The 22,782-nt window shown below is 41.7% G+C and overlaps 1 protein-coding gene, 1 long non-coding RNA gene and 1 other non-coding gene across 3 annotated transcripts in view; 1 reads left to right on the forward strand and 2 right to left on the reverse strand.

The window, feature by feature from the left end:
• Positions 1 to 739: 739 nt before the first annotated feature.
• Positions 740 to 14,387, reverse strand: LOC145390606 (uncharacterized). The gene is made up of 5 exons (XR_013895693.1): positions 14,186 to 14,387; positions 13,358 to 13,684; positions 4,069 to 4,161; positions 2,700 to 2,893; positions 740 to 1,040 (listed from the first exon to the last, which is right to left on the reverse strand). It is a non-coding gene; the product is annotated as an uncharacterized LOC145390606 (long non-coding RNA).
• Positions 14,388 to 14,632: 245 nt separating this feature from the next.
• Positions 14,633 to 22,782, forward strand: part of LOC145390604 (tyrosine-protein kinase Dnt-like) — a 31,039-nt gene continuing 22,889 nt past the window's right edge. Inside the window, 3 exon segments of the mRNA XM_080265408.1 lie at positions 14,633 to 14,829; positions 18,760 to 18,887; positions 22,584 to 22,727. Of these exon segments, the coding sequence (XP_080121534.1) occupies positions 14,733 to 14,829; positions 18,760 to 18,887; positions 22,584 to 22,727 (369 nt within the window). The 5' untranslated portion in view covers positions 14,633 to 14,732.
• Positions 18,318 to 18,436, reverse strand: LOC145390795 (5S ribosomal RNA). Its single transcript, XR_013895709.1, has one exon. It is a non-coding gene; the product is annotated as a 5S ribosomal RNA (ribosomal RNA).

Genomic DNA, 22,782 nt, shown 5'->3' on the forward strand with positions numbered 1-22,782 from the left:
TAACTATGAACACGCAAGCAGAAAAGGCTGGCACAACAACGAACATGCAAATTTAACTGCAAAAGCTTGGCAAAACAAAACATAAACAAAAAACAAGGAAGGATAACTGCAAGAAATTGGAAAAACAAGACGCATATGAAGGGAAGACTTAAGGTAGGTTAGTCCATGCTAGGCTGCTCCTGTAAGTGACTAATCTATAAGAGTAAGGTGTAAATAGCAAAGAAAACTATCACACGAATGGATGGCGCAACCCACAAGAGGCCACATTATAAGTTGTGTGGCAGGCACTGTAGCTCCATTTTGTTAATGATTTATCTTCCTTTTTGCAACTCAGTATTCCCCTGCATCATTTTATTTATTAGGGGAAGAGGAAGGAGGAAACCAAGGATGAAATGGAGGGATGGAGTGGAGAGGTATATGAAAGGGGGATGTGAGCTGGGAGCAGGGCAGTGAAACGGTGGGGGACAGGGTAACATGGAGGCAATTTGTTTGTAGCCACCCCTTACAGGATTGGGGTGTCTGGCAATAGATGGACAGATAGATAGATAGATAGACAGATAGATAGATAGATAGATAGATTACTTACATACAAAAGGATACTGAGATGCAATGAGAGTGAATCACAGAGATGTGTTAAGTCTGCAAAAGCCACTTGTGGTATGACTGCGGGTATAAAACTTATATTTCACGTGATGGGTATTTTATTTTTCACTGTGGGATAAAAAATGACAGGAGTTACACATAATTAAACATTCCCTACCATTCTTACACAACTGCAGTCATCTAACATTCTCACACAATTGCTCAGACATCTAACATTCTCACACACTTGCAGTCATTTAACTCTTCAGGGGGAATTAAAAACAGTTCAGTGGGGGTTAAAAAATAAACTTTCCGACGTATTTATGCCTTGATGGCATACCTGTGGGGCGGGAAGTTTGCCTCTTGATATCTTAGGTGTGAGCTTCATCTGCCGCTGTCATGGTGCATCAGATGGCACGGGTCTTCTTGGGCTGCAGATCCAGAGGCCTGAACGACTTCTGTGGGTGGAAAATTTTGAGTTAATATTTCATAGTTTTCAGCCAATGGAACAGGGTTATTCCTACAACATGGATAGTCACTGGCCTCTGGTTGCTTCCTCCTTACACACACACACACACACACACACACACACACACACACACACACACACACACACAAAGGTGCAATACATGGCACTTAGAATTTAATGTGGACAAGTGTCATGTAATTAAGTTTGGTAAAAGTGAGAAAAGACCAGATTGGGATTATAAGTTGGGAAGATCAGCCCTACACATATCAGAAAGGGAGAAGGACCTAGGAGTGATTATCAATAACAGACTATCTCCAACTGACCACATCAGCGAGAAGGTACGGAACATGTATACACTGCTTGCAAATATGAGAATAGCATTCACATACATAAATGAAGACATGCTAAGAAGGATAATAACATCATTCATCAGACCAACCCTGGAGTATGCATCAGTAGTCTGGAGTCCTCATCTCAAAAAACACATAGACAAGATTGAAAAAGTTCAAAGGGCTGCCACAAGATGGATACCAAGCTTAAGGGATCTAAGCTACGAAGAAAGACTAAATAAACTGAATCTACCAACACTACAGGAGAGAAGGAAAAGAGGTGACATGATTATGCTGTATAAATGCATATCAGGGAAGGAGAAAATAGACATAAATGATTACTTAACATATGGAGAAGCATCAGCAAGAGGACACTGCAAAAAACTGCATAAGAAGAGAGGTGATAAAGACGTAAGGAAATTCAGTTTCCCAAATAGGGCAATTGATCAATGGAATGCACTACCGAATGAAATAGCATGTGCCAAAACAATTCATATATTTAAGGATATGTATAATAAAAATGGTTTAATACACAGGACAGTACAAGCCTGACTCATTCCTGTAAAGATACAAGTAGGTAAGAAACACACACACACACACACACACACTTTAAAGAAACACGTGCAGGCAGACTGGAAGACCCACATCCAAGTGAAGGTACCAGCATCCAGGGAGGGAACAATGCTTGTGTTATGCAACAGACTGTGCAGCTTCTCATTACTGTTCTTTCATTCATTCATTCATTCTCATCCAATCATTACTGTTCTACAGGAATAAAAACTCATTTACAATTCATTACACATTACCAAATCCAAAGAGCCAATTTCCAAAATATTTTTTCATGCAACAATAACACTGTCTTTAAATCTGTACTAATTGTGTGAGGATGTGATATCAACACCTCTCTGTTTGTATCGTTTATAAAGGCATGTTGGTGCCTTTATAAACGACACAAACATACAGTATCAATGCCTCTCTGTTTGTATCGTTTATACAGGCTCCAACATGCCTGTATAAATTAAACATCAATGCCTCTCTGTTTGATTACTACTACAACCATCACAACTATTACTACTACAACCATCACAACTACTACTACTATTACTACTACTACAACTACTACTATTACTACTACTACAACTACTACTATTAATACTACTGTGCTACTGCTATTACTACTACTACAACCACCACTATTACTACTGCTGCTACAACTACTACTACTACTGTAAGTACTACTGCCACTACAACCACTACTACTACTAAAACCCTTACTACCACTACTATACTCCACTTCTTACACTAAGCCATGCTCTTACCTTCCTATCAGTCACCCCATCAGTGTCCAACTGAAGGCAGCACTGATGGAGTTCAGTATGGGCCAGGTTGTGTGCTGTACTATCTATCTGTCTATCTATCTATTATCAGACGCCTCAATCTTGTAAGGGGTGGCCACAAACAAATCGCCTCCATGTTGCCCTGTCCCTGCCATTTCATTGCCCTGCTCCCAGATCTAGAAAAAAAGAAAAAAGAAAATCAATTAAATCTACTCATTGTACATCAAAACAAAGCATTATATATCTTGCTATCTCTGTCTGTCTATTTATGTCTGTCTATTTGTCTATCTACCTGTCCATCTATCATTTATCAAGGCTCCTACATGCTTGTATGTGTTGGCCTTGGTCACCGGAAGGCTGCTCTCCATGCTACTCAATCTCTAGCACCCTCTCCATCAGTCTCTTATCCCCGAGGTCACACTCTATGACCTCATGTTTTTTTTTTTTTTTTTTTTTTTTTTTTTTTTTTAATACTGTCTGATACACTACCATACTGAACAACTTCTGCCTATCAGATTTCATTTATTCCCTGGACTGCTTCTCTCTGCCCCAGAACTTCAACCTACAGTAGCTCAAGTCCAAGTGTTATAGATTTTTATGAATAGAGGACACTTGTAACTTATTCACTGACTTCATTTCTCTCGAAGATAATAACTTTACTCTTCCCTACATTCACCTTTTGATTCCATTTCTTACGCACTCTCCCAAACTCATCCACCAAGCCTTACAGCTCCCCTTCGTCCTCACTTAACAACACAGTATCATCTGCAAACAACAGTACACGGAGTTTCCAAACACTGCCCTCTCTCACTAGGGCAGCTCCAACATCTATTGCCTTACCTTGTATCTCTTTTATAACCCCATCCATAAACAGACTGAACAACCATGGAGACATGACACATCCCTGTTTCAATCCAACATTCAGACAGAGAAATTCACTAAGTTCACTATCCACAAGCACTGCAGCCTTAGCACCCTCATACATACTCTTCACGGCATTCAACAACTTCCCATCTACTCCATATATACTTAATACTTTCCACAATCCACTCTGTCATATGCCTTCTCCAAATCCACGAAGGCAGCATACAACTTCTTTTCCTTCTCTAGAAACTTTTGCACTAAAGATCTAAAAATGAATATCTGATCTACACTACCTCTTCCTTTCGAAAAACCTCCCTGTTCTTCTCCAACAAATTCCCCTGTTATTTTCCTAACTCTGTCAAATAGTATCCAAACATATACTTTTCCTATTACACTAAGGAGACAAATGCCCCTATGATTACCACACACTTCTTCCCCTTTTCACAAAAATATATGGAACAAAGAAAGTGAAAATTTACCCTCTTACCTTCCTGAAAACTGATTCCTGGCTCATCTCCTGCTCAAAATATCTGGTACTGTCTGGCTCTCTCCCTCCACGGCCCTGCTGTGCCACGCTCCTCTGAGGAAAAATAATGATGCTAAATAATCCTCACATGAGTTCCTTGTCATACCAGTATATAACACCCCCATCACAACCAAACCCAAAATCAACAAAATCAGGGCTACTCCTATTCACTGTTATTTCTGCATTTATAAAAAGGGCGAGAAGTGTGAAGCTGAGGGTAGGGTTGCAAGACACAGACCAAAAACAGACCTATGATGAGGTCATACATTGTGACCTCTGCGATAAGGCTGCCAGAGATCAAGCAGTGTGGAGAACCACCATGAGATGAACAAGGCCGACGCATGCAAGCACACTGGAGCATTTATCAATGATATGATTACCACCAGTATATTTCGGAATCAAATGCTGCTTTCACTGTTTGGCTACTTCCCATTAGGCTTGGTTTGTAAAACTGATGAATGTCTATATAAACTTCCAAATACCTCACTTCTCAATTTCTAAAACCACTGCGGTCAATTTTCTGCAGTTCATATAATTCGATTTTGAAACAAAAAATATTCTTCTGGTCAATTTTAGTGCGATTTGAATGAATTTGGGGTTTACTTTTTCAGAAATCACTCATTTTGGAGATTAGGCCTACCCAAGGCAAACTACACCTAGTTTTGGGTAGTTCAGGAAGTGGCCAGGTTGCCCATGTCAAGGTTTACCAACTTTCCCTCTGACTGGCTATATTGTTTTCCAACCATCGCTCCGACTGGACACGTCAGTGTGTGCTGCGTCAAAGCAATGGGAAATTTAATGATATAGCTAAACCTAACCTAACCAAACCTAACCTAATCCAACCTAACCTCACTTGTGTTTGACAGCCAGCTTTCAAATGAAAAAAATGCACATTAGGAACATGAAAAATGGCTGGCTACTGACAAACGTCGGCAAAGATCCAAGGTAATTCAACATAGGATTTTCACATTAAATATACATTTCTGAAAGCAAGTTTATGGTGGTATTGATTCAAAATAACGTGGTCTACAATGTGGTTGTGTCAGATTTCCTGGATCGAGATGTGAACTACCAAAAGTTGGCTCCTACTGCTTTAAGTAATTTTATTCTATGAAGGACAAAAAATGCAAAGATTCTCGTCCTTAATTTCACCTATTTCTGAGAAATCTATGACAACCTGAAAGATGTAACACAGAAAAATATCCTTGAGTATGATATAAAATTCATGTAGGTGACAAAACCATAACCAGTGTCTATTACACTCTTTTTACTCTAACTTGGCCTAAAACTGTTCTCCACCCTGATCACTGAGTTTTGGCTGGAGATTAACACTAGAATGTAACGCCAGTCATGAAGAAGTGCTACAGAAAGGATGTACAGCTGTAATATTGTCTGATACTGCCTATGAGCTGCATTAAACATGCAGCGAATGGACGAAAACCTGGGCCAAATTGGAGTAAATGTGGTGGTTCTGGGACAATTCGCCGTCATAACACTAACATGACAATTCGTTGTCAGGACTTTTTGCCGTCAGGACAATTCCCCATCATTTATTTACATATCAGGTTATTTAGCAAGTACCATATACTAGTGTAGAGTAACCACAGAGATGCCAAGTTATGAACCTGTGAAGTGCAACAAATAAAATAAATGCAGACAGTGCAAGAAAATTTCAGTGTGAGATGAGTTTTTCATTGTGAAGCTATTGTATCAACAGTAACATGAAAGAGAATAGAAGGCTTCACTAATTCTGTAATGTGAACTACTGTACTCCAGCATTCTGTATGATTCACCTAACTGCTATCTCTGAAATTTATTGCTGACATGGATATATATATATATATATATATATATATTCTCACTCGATGTAGTGCTGCTCTGAGGTGTCTGCCCTTTCCACTTCTCCATCCTTCTTTCCTTCCATCCTCTTCTGTCTTTCTTTCCTTCATTTTTTCCTTGTCCTTCTGCATACGGGTGACTTTAGACTCACAATTCTATCTTTCTTTCCTTCATTGTTTCCTCTTCCTTCTGCCTGTGGGTGACTCTACACTGAGTGACAAGCCAAATGGTTTCCTGTACACCAGGAAACCATTTACTACGCTAGGTGGTAACCATATAACCAAATTTTGGCGCCTTGTGGTTTAATGGGTAATTGTTGCGCTCCAATCGGATTGAGCCGGTGAAGGTTTATATCCAAGGGATGGTTGGGGTTTACTGTTCACGTAATGCCACTCAGGGATGAGTGAAGCTGGTCACTCTCATTTTAAATGTCAGGACCAACTTTCCTAGCCCCAGGCTCCTACGCTCCTCATGGGGCAACATAGGATTGGATAATGAATGATCAATGAATATACTGTATATATATATATACAGTAATCCCCGTAATATCCGGACGCCCACTTTCCGGATATTTTGGTCCCAGGATCCAATATTCCCAAAATGGGCCAAAAATCACAAAAATTTAGAAAAAAATTTGACTTTTTTCCCACCCATAATTTGAAATTGCCTCGTGGCACCGAACAGCTGTTACACCATGGTCCCTTCACTCCTTCCTTCCTCCCCCTCCCCCCTCCCCTGTCAGGGTTGCCGTTTGGTATTTTTCATTACCAAATGTGGGCCAATTTGGTAATGAATCAGAATAATACAATACCAAATGGAGTTTTCACATGTATGAGGATACACAGGATGGAGATGGTGGATTGTTTGCTCTCTCTGATTAATTTGGTAGCCTATATAGCATGATAATAACCAACATGCTGTTAATTATCAGAAGAGTGATTACATGTATTTCCACTTGTATATATAATTAGTGAAGAGTAGATGCTAGCTTTAAGAATTTGGTAATGAAAAGTTAAAAATGGTAATGAAAATTGAGGAGTTTGGTAATGTGGCCGTTGCGATCTGGGAACTCTGTTACCCCATCATCAACAGTCATAGCCTAACTCCGATCGAGAGCAGATGTTTATGACAATGCAAGCCACACGTGCTCATTTTTTGTGAATAAACTGCAATACCTCGCCACTAGAACACACGGGAATTTACAGTGCTGTGCAGTGTTAAGAAATTAGAATTTAGAGTGCAAAGGATTAACTGTGGAGTGCAAACTGGTGGTTGAAACCAGTCCAGGAGCCAGGGACTTGTTGTAAGTACCCAGAATGTTCAATATTGTATAAACTCACCTCTAAAACCTCATTCTCTGGTTCTTTTACATTTATTTCAGTCTTTTATGTCCATTATTGGTGTGATTTGGGTCTTAAATAGGTGTTATGCATGTCCAGAGGGAGTTGTATAGGTATTTTTCTGAGTTAGGGTCCATAAGTACAAGTCCAGGAGGCTGGGGCCCACTATCCGGACAGGACCACTTTCCGGACGTGCCTTTGGCTCTATTACATCGGATATTGGGGGGATTACTATATACAGTATATATATATATATATATATATACTGTATATATATATAACATCATCATCATCATCAGCCGTTTGAGTGTAGATTGCAGGACCAGCCTATCTCGACCGAAGTGGGGACAATACAGCCTAAGTATCTCTACCAAGTGGCTTAGGCTGTCTGGTAGAGATTGTATGTAGGGTGAGAAGTGCTTGTAAGTGTGACTGTAATGTTGGAGTGGCTTCGGATGTGTGTGTAGTCTGTGAACCAAGTGTAATTGGCCCATGCAAGCCGACTGGGTGCAAGCATACTTTATAATGTGCGACACTGGTTCAACCACAGCACCCCTTATGTCCGCCAAACTAGTATGTGGCCAGGAGAACACTCCCAAGTTTCTTCCCCTGGCTAGACGCAAACCCTGGTTCTCCCATGTACGAAAATGCACACTTTACCACTGTATCACAGAGGCTCTATACTGTATATTATATGTATATATACTATCTATCTATCTATCTATTGTCAGACGCCTCAATCCCGTTTGGGGTGGCCACAAACAAATCGCCTCCAAGTCGCCCTGTCCCCCGCCATTTCACTGCCCTGCTCCCAACTCACACCCCCCTCTCTCATATACCTCTCCACTCCATCCCTCCATCTCATCCTCGGCCTCCCCCTCCCTCTTCCCCCCTCCACCTCACTCACATACACTCTCTTCGTCAATCTTTCACCCTCCATCCTCTCCACATGGCCAAACCACCTCAGTGTGTTCCTCATACCGCTTCCTATCACATCCACATCCACACCACAATGCTCCTTTATATCCTCGTTCGTTAGCCTGTCTCTCCATGTGACTCCACAGGCTCCTCTTAAATAACTCATTTCCACTGCTCTCACTCTTGACTTGTGTCCTTCCAACAACATCCAAGCTTCACTTCCGTACGTTAGTTGGTATCACAATACTGTCATGTAGTAACTTTTTCACTTTCATTTTTTATGTGAGGAAGAAGGAATCAAAGGCCGCGGGCCCACAAAAAAGCTCCTTCCAAGAGAAAAACAATATACAAGAGAGAGCCAAATCCAAGATCTGATCATTTCAGGATGCCTGGACACACTACGTTTGAAAGACTGGAGATCATAGGAAGCAGGAAATACAGACAGAGGGAGACAGTTCCAGAGTTGACCTGTTGCATAAATGAAGGACTGGAAGTAATGGTTAACTCCTGCATTAGAGAGTTGGACAGAAAAGGGATAAGAGTTTGCTGCTAGACAGGAGCTACACGGCCATCGCAGAGGTGGAGGAATGCATGCAGACAGTTCAGAGGAGCAGTGACCGTTGAAGTAGCAACAGAAAAGTGATAAAGACGCAACAGTGCAGCAAAGAGACAGAGGTTGAAGGGAGTCAGTAAGTGGAGGAGAGTTAATGAGACGAAACGCCTTTGACTCCACCCTATTGAGAAGGGCTGTATGTGGGGAGCCTCCCCACACACGAGAGATGTATTCCACACAGGGGCAGATAAAACCCCTGTATAGAGTCAACAATTGTGCAGAGGTAAAGAAGGAACGGAGTCGGTTTAGCACACCTAATCTCTTGGAAGCAGATTTTACAAGAGATGTAATATGATCTTTCCAAGATAAGTCCCAAGTAAATGAAACCCCAAGCATGTTCAAGGATGATGCAGGATTAAGCTGAATATTATTAAACATTAGTGGGTACACCTGTGGAAGATTTTGTCGAGTTGATAGGTGTAAAATCTGAGTCTCTGATGCATTAAAAACAACAAGATTATTTTTACCCCATTCAGAGATACGAGCCAAGTCAGACATTAGGTGTGCCATAGCCTCATCCCTTGTTTGCTGATGTAACTGCTGAGATGGACGTTGCGGGAACCAAATGGAAAAGTGAAGGGTGGAGTCATCAGCATATGAGTGGATAGGGTTAGATGTAACGCTTAGAAGGTCATTGATGAATAAAAGGAAGAGAGTTGATGATAGGACTGAGCCCTGAGGAACACCACTGTTGATAGATCTAGGAGAAGAATGATGGCCGTCTACAACAGCGGCTATAGAATGACCAGAAAGGAAGCCAGAGATGAAGGCACAGATAGAAGGATAGCAACCGTAAGAGGGCAGTTTGGAAAAGATTTATGCCAGACTCGATCGAAAGCCTTTGAGATATCAAGTGCAATGGCAAAGCTTTTGCCAAAGTCCCGAAAGGAGGATGACCAGATGTCTGAGAGGTAGGTGAGAAGATCGCCAGTGGAGGGTCCCTACGGAACCCATACTGACGATCAGAAAGAAGGTTGTGATAGGAAAGATGCTTTAAAATTTTTCTATTAAGAACTAACTCCAAAACTTTTGAGATACAGGATGTTAAAGCAATTGGACGATAGTTAGAGGGTTGGGAATGGTCACCCTTCTTTGGGACTGGCTGAATGAGGACAAACTTCCAGCAAGAAGGAAAGGCGAAAGAGTTTGCCTAGGCAAGGTGTGAGCACAGAAGCACAGTTCTTGAGAATAACAGGAGGGACTCCATCAGGCCCATATGCCTTATTAGTATTGAGGCCAGCAATGGCAGAAAATACATCAGCTGAAGAAACTTTAATGTCAGCCATGAGGAAGTTAGAGGCGGGAAGTGATGAAGGAACAGCACTGGAATCCTCTAAGGTGGAATTGGAGGAGAAAGTCTGAGCGAAGAGATCTGCTTTATCTGTAGAAGAAATAGCTACAGAGCCATCAGAGTAGAAAAGGGGAGGGAAGGATGATGAAACAAAGCTGTTAGAAAGGTTTTTGGCAAGGTGCCAGAAGAAGTGGGAAGAATTCAAGTTGGAGAGTTGAGAGCATTTAGTACGGATGAAATTATTTTTAGCAGAGCAAAAAACAACTTAGCAAGATCCCGGGCAGAAACGTATAAAAGATATGATTCAGGGGTGGGTTGGCCTGGTACCTTTTATAGGCCCTCTCCTTGTTGCAGACAGTATTAGAAAAAGCGTGATTAAACCAAGGCTTTCTTGCATTAGTCAAAGGATATGAGAAAGGAATGTATGCTTCCATGCCTGAGAGAATAACCTCCATAATGCGCAAGGCACACTCAGATGGCTTCCGGCCATGGAAGCAATAATCATTCCAGGGAAAATCAAAGAAGTACTGCCTGAGGGCCTCCCAATCCGCAGCTCCGAAGTGCCACAGACGACGTTTCTTTGGAGGGTCCACAGGCTGTACCGGAGTGATAGGTCGGGTTAAGGCAATAAGGTTGTGATCAGAGGAGCCAGACAGAGAGAAAAGATTAACAGTGTAGGCAGAAGGATTAGTTGTAAGGAGGAGGTCAAGAATGTTGGAGCTCTCTCCAAGGCAGTCAGGGATACGGGTAGGGTGCTGTACAAGCTGCTCTAGGTCATTAAGGATAGAAAAGGTGCAGGCTTGTTCACCAGAGGGATCAGTGAAAGGAGAGGAGAGCCAAAGGTGGTGGTGAACATTGAAATCTCCTAGAATGGAGACTTCAGAGAAAGGAGAAATGGATAGAATGCATTCCATCGTAGAAGAAAGATAGTAAAAGAATATATATATATATATATATATACTGTATATATGAAGCTTGGACATTGTTGGAAGGACACAAGTCAAGAGTGAGAGCAGTGGAAATGAGTTATTTAAGAGGAGCCTGTGGAGTCACGTGGAGAGACAGGCTGACGAATGAGGATATAAAGGAGCGTTGTGGTGTGAATGTGGATGTGATAGGAAGCGTTATGAGGAACACACTGAGGTGGTTTGGCCATGTGGAGAGGATGGAGGGTGAAAGACTGACGAAGAGAGTGTATGTGAGTGAGGTGGAGGGGGAAAGAGGGAGGGGGAGGCCGAGGATGAGATGGAGGGATGGGGTGGAGAGGTATATGAGAGAGGGGGGTGTGAGTTGGGAGCAGGGCAGTGAAATGGCGGGGGACAGGGCGACTTGGAGGCGATTTGTTTGTGGCCACCCCAAAAGGGATTGAGGCGTCTGGCAATAGATAGATATATGACTTCGCACACCAGTAAAGGAAAACATAATGCTTCCAGTGCAAAGAAAAATGAAAATGATGGAACCTCTTCCTTCTGCCACTGGTTATTTATTCATTGGTCCAACTGGTCTCAGACGCTCCAACACTGCATGTAATGACATCTGTTGAGACTCAGCCATACCATTCCCCATGGTTTGCATCCACTATGGCCGATCAGAGCATAACATTGGATACTGTCATCTGAGAAGAATATATACAGTAATCCCCCCACTATCCAATGTAATAGAACCGGAAAGTGGTCCTGTCCGGATAATGGGCCCCAGCCTCCTGGACTTGTACTTATGGACCCTAACTCAGAAAAACACCTATACAACTCCCTCTGGACATGCATAGCACCTATTTAAGACCCAAATCACACCAATATGGGACATAAAAGACAAATAAATGCAAAAGAACCAGAGAATGAGGTTTTAGAGGTGAGTTTATACAATATTAAACATTCTGGGTACTTACAACAAGTCCCTGGCTCCTGGACTGGTTTCAACCACCAATTTGCACTCCACAGTTAATCCTTTGCACTCTAAATTCTAATTTCTTAACACTGCACAGCACTGTAAATTCCCGTGTGTTCTAGTGGCGAGGTATTGCAGTTTATTCACAAAAAATGAGCACGTGTGGCTTGCATTGTCATAAACATCTGCTCTCGATCGGAGTTAGGCTATGACTGTTGATGATGGGGTAACAGAGTTCCCAGATCGCAACGGCCACATTACCAAACTCCTCAATTTTCATTACCATTTTTAACTTTTCATTACCAAATTCTTAAAGCTAGCATCTACTCTTCACTAATTATATATACAAGTGGAAATACATGTAATCACTCTTCTGATAATTAACAGCATGTTGGTTATTATCATGCTATATAGGCTACCAAATTAATCAGAGAGAGCAAACAATCCACCATCTCCATCCTGTGTATCCTCATACATGTGAAAACTCCATTTGGTATTGTATTATTCTGATTCATTACCAAATTGGCCCACATTTGGTAATGAAAAATACCAAACGGCAACCCTGACAGGGGAGGGGGGAGGGGGAGGAAGGAAGGAGTGAAGGGACCATGGTGTAACAGCTGTTCGGTGCCACGAGGCAATTTCAAATTATGGGTGGGAAAAAAGTCAAATTTTTTTCTAAATTTTTGTGATTTTTGGCCCATTTTGGGAATATTGGATCCTTGGACGAATATGTCCGGTAAGTGGGGATGTCCAGAAAGTGGGCGTCCGGATATTACGGGGATTACTGTACTTGTATCTCTTCAAAGCCATTTTAAAATACACCCAGGATGTTGTAGTACAGTACTAATAAAAATTAATGAAGACAGCTACAGTATAGTTGATGCCAGAATATAATTCAAAGTCAGCTACAGCATGGTAAAAACAAGCTAATTACTGACTAAAAGTGCAACTTATAATATCCGAAGCCTATGTTGCTGAATGGCCAGAGACTGTGATAGTTCCCCAAGGAAATTAGTTGTAATGGTATCAATTAATTAATATTAAGTAGGCCTATATCTAGAGAATGACAGGGAATTGTCCACAGTGCGAATTGTCCTGACAGGATATCATTCATGTTTTGACGGCGAATTGTCTCGTAACCATGGGAGAGATATGAGGAGCATTTTAGGGAAACTAGGTGGAGGCAAAGCACTTGAAGGCACCAGTACAGCAGCCTTGGCCATTATTAGGAGCTCAGGGTGGACAAGGTATCTGTGGGGTCAGGATGGGGTTGGGTAAAGTCCTGTGTGGGGCTGATGGGGCATAGTATTGGTGGAGCAGTAGTATCAAAACAGTCACCCTGAAGTAAGGCATACTTACCTATAGGGTATCAGCAACCATTCAAATCAGACCCCAAATTTATCATGTGATGGAAACAGGTGTGGGTTAACGAGCACTACATCCTCTTGCTCTTCCTCCTTCTTCTCCTCTTCCGATTTCCTTTCCGTTTGCTCTTGTTTCTCCTAAGTGCCTTCGTCTGCCTGGAGAGTGTCTGAGTCTGGGTGGGACTGAGGACAATGTGTTTGGAGGATAACTGGCGATAACATAAATATGATAGTCCATCCCTTCACAGCCACACTCCACTTCTTCATGCTTCAAATGCCCTTCCTCCGCCTGTCCTGTGCCGCTTCCCTCCTCTGGGGCAAACTGAAGAAAGAGAGGAGACCTAATAGAAGCCCTCAAAATAACCAAGAAGCCGGAGAATGTAAATAGAGATCAACTTTTTTCGTATGAAACTGGAGGGACAACACGACGCCGTAGTTTCAAGAATAAGAAGATGAAAAGTAGACTCTTAGTAAGATCTGACTTTTTTACTCAGCAAGTAGTGAATGACTAGAACAGGCTTCCTGAATATGTAGTCCAAGCTGAATCCATTACTGTTTTCAAGAGCAGACTTCACAAATTTTGGGAAAGTATGGGATATGAGTACTCAACTAGACCTGGACTCTAACAGCAAAACCCATAATACTGCAAGTGTACCGAAAATGTAAAACAAGGCAATCAGTGTACACAATGAAGGGGTATATATGCTGCAACCCAGAATCCAGGTGGGGCGGAGCAAAGCTGATTCCCAGGGCACATGTAGGGTACCACAGGGCTAAGTGGGCCAGAGCTGAGATAATATTGGGAGAACAGGTGACCACTGACCGGGACAGAAGTGGAGCAGATTATGGACGGTGGCGATATGCTGAAGTCTTGAGAAGGTGAGGCAGGAGTGGAGCTCACCTGTGTTGGGGCAGGACAAGGTGGAGGAGAAGCTGGAGTGGGGCAGATTGGAAGAGATATGAGAGAATGTGAGGGAGAGTAACAGACGGTATTATTTTCGCCACGAAAGATCCATGTTCCTGATTGTTTACAAGTTTACGTTCTAATCCCAAGCTGGCTTGGGATTCATACCTGTCATCACTTTTCCCTTAACGCGCTTAATGATTTGATCTTACCTCAGAAGAAACTAATTTGAACATTATCTATGTATTCCATGTGGTGTTTGAGTATAGCTGAGACGTGAACTTTGGATGTTTTAATAATTGATGGAGGTGATTGGGACAGTGGGTGTCAACAAAGATGGCGTCAGGGGGAGAACAAGGAGCTTCTCTTCTCGACACCGCTGCCTTGTGACGCTTCTCCTTGGACATATCCTGGCAGTGGGCGTGCGGAGGTGGAGTGTCCCTAGTGGAGCCCATGAGTGTGGAAGATGTGGGCCGGGGCGCTGGTGGTCGTGGCAGTGGTGAAAATGGGATGGGCGGCTTTGGACCTATACGTTGACTCGCCCGATGTTAAGCAACTATTGGGTAATATTGGTGGTGAAAAGGAAGGCGAATTATTAGTGGTGATAGTGAAGTGATGGTGGTGATGATTGGGGTTGAAGGAAATAGTGATTGTGGTGATATGAATGATGATGGTAATGGTGGTGATGGTGATGTTTATGATATGTTGTTGAAACTAAACATTAAATGGTGTTATTGATGATGGGGGTTGAAGAAATGGGCCTAGTGATGATGGTGATATTTGTGATGATGACAGAGGTCGTGATAATTTACAGTATTTAGTAAGAGTAAAGCAGTGTTCCTCTTCTTCCAGTCTGTTTTGTTATATTTTCCAAATCATTTTTATGGTGGTAAATGACAGTTTTCTGCTGACCTAGTTTTCTTGTTGCTTATATCCAGTATATTGCTTTCTTAATTCATGCTCACAGATGGTCTCTACGCCTGTGACTCATGTTCCTTGTGCGTAATTGGGACGACTAAATACCAGAACTTATTATGATTAGCTTAACTTTTAAACAGACAACCTAGCTTTGCCTAATCTAAATTAACTTAATATAAGTTGGTAAATGTACGCTTTACTTGAAGCAGTTGAAGGACCTTACCAATTTAATTCATATTGCTCCAGTATGTTTTCTGTATTTTTCTGACTGTTTTCAGGGTGGTAAAGTACCTTTTCTTGCTGAAAAATTTCCCAGTGTTTTTTATCATCATGTTCCTTAAGCCATACATACGATTACTTATTCAACACTACATACTCATTACCCAAAGGTGGTTTTCATCTCACAACTTCTCAACTGGATGCTGGGTTAGATTAGGTTAGATAAAATTAAATTACTAGGTACAGTTAAGCTAGGTTAGGTTAGATTTAGTTAAACACGTAGGTTAGGACAATCCCTTCTGCCATTATTGCAGACGAATCAAATGAGTTGACACAGTGCAACATACGGTAGCTAAAAGCAACGGGGAATCAGATTTTGCATGAAACATTTATATACCACCCCAGAAATAATCAGAGAAGTATAACAGACGATAGGGCAAAAGAAGAACTGGTTTGGCAAGGTGCTTCTGCCGCTTCAAATAAAGCATTTGTTTACCATATAAGTACTTCTAATCTAACTCATCATTAACCTAACATAGGGAATCCTGAAGGAGATAAAGAACCATCTTATTTTGCAGTTTTTTGTTTTTCTCTGCCTTAGCTCTTCATGGGATTCTGTCATTAGTTTGTGATTGCATTTTCAATTTTTTTTATTTCTTTTAGAAGTGGTGGAAAGCTTTTTAAAAAGTAGCTAGTATTTTTTTTTTTACATTCTAATCTATTTATCTGTCTATAGCCTGATGCCCTAATCTCGCAAAGAGTGGCTGCAGACAAAGCACCTCCAAGCCGCTCTGTCACCCACCATTTTACTGCCCTTCCCCCCAACTCACTCCCCCCTCCCTCATATACCTCTCAGTTCCATCCTTCCACCTCATCCTTGGTCTCCCCCGCCCTTTCCCTCCCTCCACTTCACCTACATAGTCCTACACCCTCCTAGTCAGTCTCTCATTCTCCATTCTCTCCATGTTTCCAAACCACCTCAGTGTATTTCTCCTAATTTTCTCAATCACATCCACATTCACCCCACAACGCTTTTTCATTTCTTCATTCGTCAACCTGTCCCTCCTTGTCACTCCACATGCTTCTCTCGGGTACCGGTAACTCATTTCCATTGATGTCACTCTTGGCTTGCTCCCCTCTAGCAAGGTCCACTCCCTGCTTCCATATGTGAGGGTGGGGATCACAGTACTATCATCCAGTGACTTCTTAACTTCGATTCTCACCTCCCTATTTCTCATCACCACTTTCAGTGAACCAACAACCTTCCTTCCCTGCTGTACCCTTTCAAGCACTTCCTCCCCAAAACTTTCATCCTTACTCATTACACTACTCAAGTACTTGAATGCACTCACATTCTCCATATCCTCACCATCCAATCTCAGTGTGCATTGTGTGACTTCATTCCTCTCAAACAACATACTTTACTCTTGTTTATATTAACTTTCAGATTCCTCTTACACACTGTCCCAAATTCATTTACCAAACCTTGCAACTCCCATTCATCTTCACACAACAATACTATTTCATCAGCAAACAACAATACTGGAATCTTACACATTCCTAATGGTGCCAAAGACAGATAGACGCCATCTTGTTGTGTGTGAAAACAGATGCATGCCTTCGAAAGCCTTTTCTGAATAAAAACACCCATGTCAGTGCCTGTTTTTCCAAACATTACGTAAAATTTCATAATTAAACTCATCCCTGTTGAACCTAACCTATTTTATGATACCCAATCTTATCCTAACATAACCTATCCCTTATGTAAACATATTTTCCATGTTTATTGATTGATCCCCATCATGCTCTAAAACACACTTCTATACACCTTTCCAAAGTCACTAAATTAATTCAAATGTATGGTAGGTTAAAAAAAAGAATAATAATTTTTAAGAGGTGGTCCTATGTCTCCTTAGGGATTACCTCTACCCTAATGTAAAACAATGCATCCTACCCTAACATACCGGTATGATAACTAGCCAACCCAAACAAACCAAGCCTAACCTAATATAACCCGCCAGCTGCAAAAATAAACATTTTGATAGAGTAGGTTTTAGTAAGTGTCCACCATAATGCCAGAGAAACAATATGCCCTGGGAAAGCAGATCATGGACAAAAAGAACAAGAAAACATAATCAGTCATAAACCAGTTGTATTTCAAAAATGGTCCACCCAAGGCCATCAAAACGATCATATACGGTAAGCAAAGACGACAATGGTGTGTTGAAAAAAAGGTGCTAAAATGTCCAGATTGTATAAGCAAACATTGGTATAATAGTTGATTACATAGCAAGGTTGACTGGTATACAGTACTCTCATTTACCTATGGTAGTTTTCCAGTAACTATTTCAGCTTGCCTATTTTATAGCTACAGGACAGCAAGTCCATGGGTGGGATTCTCCAAAATATTTGTAATTGATTCCTAGTCACAGCCATATGTTATTGCAAGAAGGACATGAAGAGTCCACACTTATCCCTTGTGTCCTGTTCCTGCTATAAAAAACAAATCTGGTTCTATATGTCTATCTGCTTATAGTCAGATGCATTAATCCTGTAAGGGGTGACCACCGACAAAACTGCCAGCATGCTGCTCTGTCCTTTGCCAGCTCACACCTACCTCTATCATATATCTCTCCACTTTATCCTTCCATCTCATCCTTAGTCTCCCCTTGACTTCTCCCCATCCACCTCACTCACATACACACTTCTAGTTAGTCTCTCAGTCTCCATCCTTGTATTCCAGCAGTTTGTAATTCCTAACCAAATGTTCCATTAGTTCAGTTCAGAGGTTCATTCATTCATTCATTCATTGCCAGACGCCATGTATCCCAAACGGGGTGGCCAAGGGCTTAGAGTTAATTGTTTTACAGGGAGGGGCACTAATCCTCCACCAACCCCACTTGACACGTAGGGATGCCAACAGCATCTGGTGTTCCCAGGCGGTCACCCATCCAAGTACTAACCAGACCCAACGTTGCTTAACTTCGCTGATCGCACGGGAAGCGGTGTACTCAACGTGGTATGGCCGTTGGCTGGGGAGAAAATTAGAGAGAATTTGTTTCCTGGTCGGAGGTCGTTTGCCAATTAGAGAAGAGATTGATCAAAAGTGATTATCACCCGTTATTTCTCACCGGGGGGTGTTAGTATGGTGAATTTGTGGATTATGACCGAATAAGACCCATTACTTCAGAGCCTGAGAGTGAGAGTTAGTTTGAGAGTAGGCTGAGTGAGTGAGAGAGAGAGAATGTTAGGGTAAGAGTATTTGAGAGTAATTAATGCAAATGGAGAGTAAAATGGGATAGCAGAATGAATAGATGGCTTAGTTATTGTTGTTTACCCATGTTTACCCACTGTAGGTGTGGACTCGCAGCTGTGGTACGTACACAATGGCACTGTCAACCACTATGCTCTGGGCTACTCCATCCTCGTACCACCACAACTTGACACACAGACCTTCTACTGGAGAGCACTGCATGGACGCACGGTGAGCTGTTTTTTTTTTTTTTTTTTTTTTTTTTTTTAACGACTGCCATACAGCATATACAGTACTTCTGATATCCCTAGAGCATCTATGAACAAAATAATATTTTTCTCAGTTTTTCTCTGTTGTTTAACAAATGGTAATTAAGCACAGTAGGATGTTCATGTGCATGGTCTCATCCTTGGCTCATATTTATTTTTCTTTCATACAATTTAAAGTCTTAATAAAACATTGATTTTCCAGCAGTTGATGGTCTGGCACTGTGTTTAATCTGGACAGAATTACAAGAGAGCATTTGAAAGTAATGCAGCCACCAGATTAGGTCACTTTGTTTTCATTTGACCTTGAATGACTGGCCTGGAAGGGATTAGGATTGCAAATGAAGAGTCGAGAGGAAGGATGGGACTGGAATGTATTGGTGCTGTGATGAGAAGGGATAGACTGAGATGGTTTAGGCATGTTGAGCAAATGGAAGATGACATCTGAGTGTGGAGGGTAAGAGATCTGAATGTTGAGGGTAGGGTTGCAAAAGCATACCATAAAAGACCTGGGATAAGGTCATACAGTGTGACCACTGGGATAAGGAACTGAGTAGAGGCAGCTAGAGATTGATCAGGGTGAAGAACTGCCATTAGGTAACCAAAGCTGACGCAGGCAAGCATGTTGGAGCCTTTGTAAATGAATCAAAGAGATCTTAACGTTTTTCAGCTTAGTTGTTGGGCAAGGGTATTCAGATTGGAGGGTATTTTTTAACTATTAACCAAGGACACTCATACCTGACTCTTAACTGAGGCTCAGCATATTTCCTGCAACCATGACATGGTATTCAAGTTGTGGGAGTGACCAAGTTTCTTCACATGCAAAGTAACTGGCTGTAGTTTATTATTTTTTAATTGATTATATATATTCAGTGGCATCTGCTGACTTATTATATTTTGATCAGTTTATTATTACAGTATTATTATTATTATTATTATTATTATTAGATTAAAATGAAAAATAGGAGACAGGATAACTCTTTGTCTGTCTGTCTATTACCAGACGTCTTTGTCCCATAAGTGGTGGCCTTACAAATCACCTCCATATCACCCTGTCAGCTTTACCAATACAGTCCTTAGTGAATATACTATACTGAAGCACTTTGATACAACCATAGATATCAGAAGACCTGGATTTGACATGGGCCAGTGAGCCCGACCAGCAGCTGCAGTAACAGACCCATACCATTGAATTAGACACTTAGGCATGCTTCACCATGAGTTTCATCGACTTATTTTGGCAACGAGTCGAGATTTTGAGGTTTCAACTTATAGGACTGTTTTCCGGCTTTGGGTCCATTACTGCAAAGTGGCCATTTTCATGTCAAATCCAGGTCATTTATCATCCATGCTACAACCTATAGGAACGTTGCCTGACCCTCTCCACCACTCCACCCAACTTCATTCACCGGCAGCCATACTTCTTTCACTTTAACCTGGTCTGAAATTGCCATCTTCATGAATGCCGTGTTGTAGAAATGGATAAAAGCTAGAACGTGATACTAGTCATAAAATAAAACTAAAGCATGATGCTAGGTACAGAATAAAACTAAAATATGATGCTAGTCATGAAGAAGTGCTGTGGAGTGGATCTAGAGCTGTGGTATTGTCCATTTCCTCCACATACCCAAATTATGATGCTAGTCATGAAAATAGATGATGCTAGTCACAAAATAGTACCAGTAACTTAAAAATGCTGCTAGTCATGAAGAAGTGCTGTGGAAAGGATCAAGAGCTGTAGTATTGTCCTTTCCTCCAGTGACCCGTGTGAAATAGCCAAAAAAAGGATGAAAAATTTGGACCAGGCTAAGGTGAACGGAGTATAGCAACCCCACCAGCCAGAGGAGGTCATGACTACACATACAGTCTGTCTATCTGTCTATTTCTAGACACCTTAATTCCATAAGGGGTGGCCACAAACAAATCACCTCCATGCCACTCTGTCCCCCACCATTTCACTGCCCTCCCCCTAGCTCACACCCCCCTCTCTCATATACCTCTCCACTCCATCCCTCCACCTCATTGTCCCTCTCCCCCCCCTCCACCTCATCCTCGGCCTCATCGTCCCTCTCCCCCCCCCCTCCAGCTCACTCACACACACACTGTCCTTGTTAGTCTCTAATTCTCAATCCTCTCCACATGGCCAAACCACCTCAGTGTTTTTCTCCGAACACTTTCCAGCACATCCACTTCCACACCACCAGCGCATTCACTTCCTCATTTGTCAGTCTGTCTTTCTATGTAACTCCACATGCTCCTTTCAAATTCCAGTGCATTCACTCTTGACTTGTGTCCCTCCAACAAGGTCCAAGTTTCACTTCCGTATGTTAGAGCTGGTACCACAATACAGTACAGCACTGTCATGGAGCAACTTTTTTACCTCCATGCTCACTTCTCTGTTGCTTATCACTGCTGTCAAAGAACCAGCAACCTTTCTTCTTTGTTGTACCCATTCATGTACATTATCTTCCAGACTTCCATCATTACTCATCACACTACCCAATTACTTAAATACACTCACATATTCCATTCCATTTCCTCATCATCCAACTACACCATACATATAGTGACTTCACGTCTCTCGAAGACCATAACTTTACTCTTCCCTACATTCACCTTTAGATTCTATTTCTTACACACTCCCCCAAACTCATTCACCGAGACTTGCAGTTCCTCTTCGTCTTCACTTAACAACACAGTATCATCTGCAAATAGCAACACAGGAAGTTTCCAAACACTGCCCTCTCCCATTAGGACTGCTCCAACATCCACTGCTGTACCTTTTATCTCTTTTATAACCCCATCCGTACTCAGATTGAACAACCATGGAGACATGACACATCCCTGTTTCAATCCAACATTCAAATAGAAAAATTCACTCAGTTCACCATCCACACACACTGCAGCCTTAGCACCCTCATACATACTCTTCATGGCATTCAGCAACTTTCCATTTACTCCATATATTCTTTATATTTTCCACATTCCATGTCGGTCCACTCTGTCATATGCTTTCTCCAAATCCATAAGGCTGCATGCAACTTCTTTCCTTTCTATAGAAACATTTCCACTAAAGACCTAAGGATGATTATCTGATCTATATAATCTCTTCCCTTCCTAAAACCTCTGTGTTCTTCTCCAACTAATTCCTGTTATAGGATAACAATAATGATATTCTTTTTAATGATAGTTTTCTCTCATACATTTGTACTTTCTCTTTCGCGCTTCTGGATCCTGTCCCACCTCATTTTTAGCAGGGTGTTTTAATAAGGATCAGAATGATAATGATAGCTCTCCTATTTCATTCTTTCTCATTCCTAGTTTCTGAATGATAAGGAAGGTGATGACTTATGATAATCAGGGTGATATTAATGATGATGATAATGTGGGTGATGATTATGTTGCTGATAATAAGGATGATGATGATGTTGATGATAATTTATTTCAAACGGCCACAACAGAGACAGGTAACTGTGGCTCTATCCTCACCATCATATAACATCAGATTTCACAGTTACATTATGATGATGATGATGATGATTGTTCTTCCAGCTTTGTTCATGACCTTTCCTTCTTTCTGGGTCCTGCTTCACCTCAGCTGTAAGTGGGAAAAACAAGGTCAGGGTGGTGGTGGTGGTCATATGTATTTTTCACCCTACAGATGCCATACAGCCTAAGCGTAGAGACTGGCAACAGTGTAGCTCTGTCATCACCGTCATACAACATCAGCGATCACGGTCTGGTACCACCACTACTCACTGCCTGGGTGCTCAGTATACCATGTACTGGCAAGCTCTCCACTGAGGTAGGAATGGATGATTTGTGTATGTTGTACTTCACCACACCTTTACATTCTCTGG

The sequence above is a fragment of the Coenobita brevimanus genome, chromosome 15 (assembly GCF_032717465.1).
Source record: "Coenobita brevimanus isolate Jiangsu-jjx chromosome 15, ASM3271746v2, whole genome shotgun sequence".
NCBI classification, from domain to species: Eukaryota; Metazoa; Arthropoda; class Malacostraca; order Decapoda; family Coenobitidae; genus Coenobita; species Coenobita brevimanus.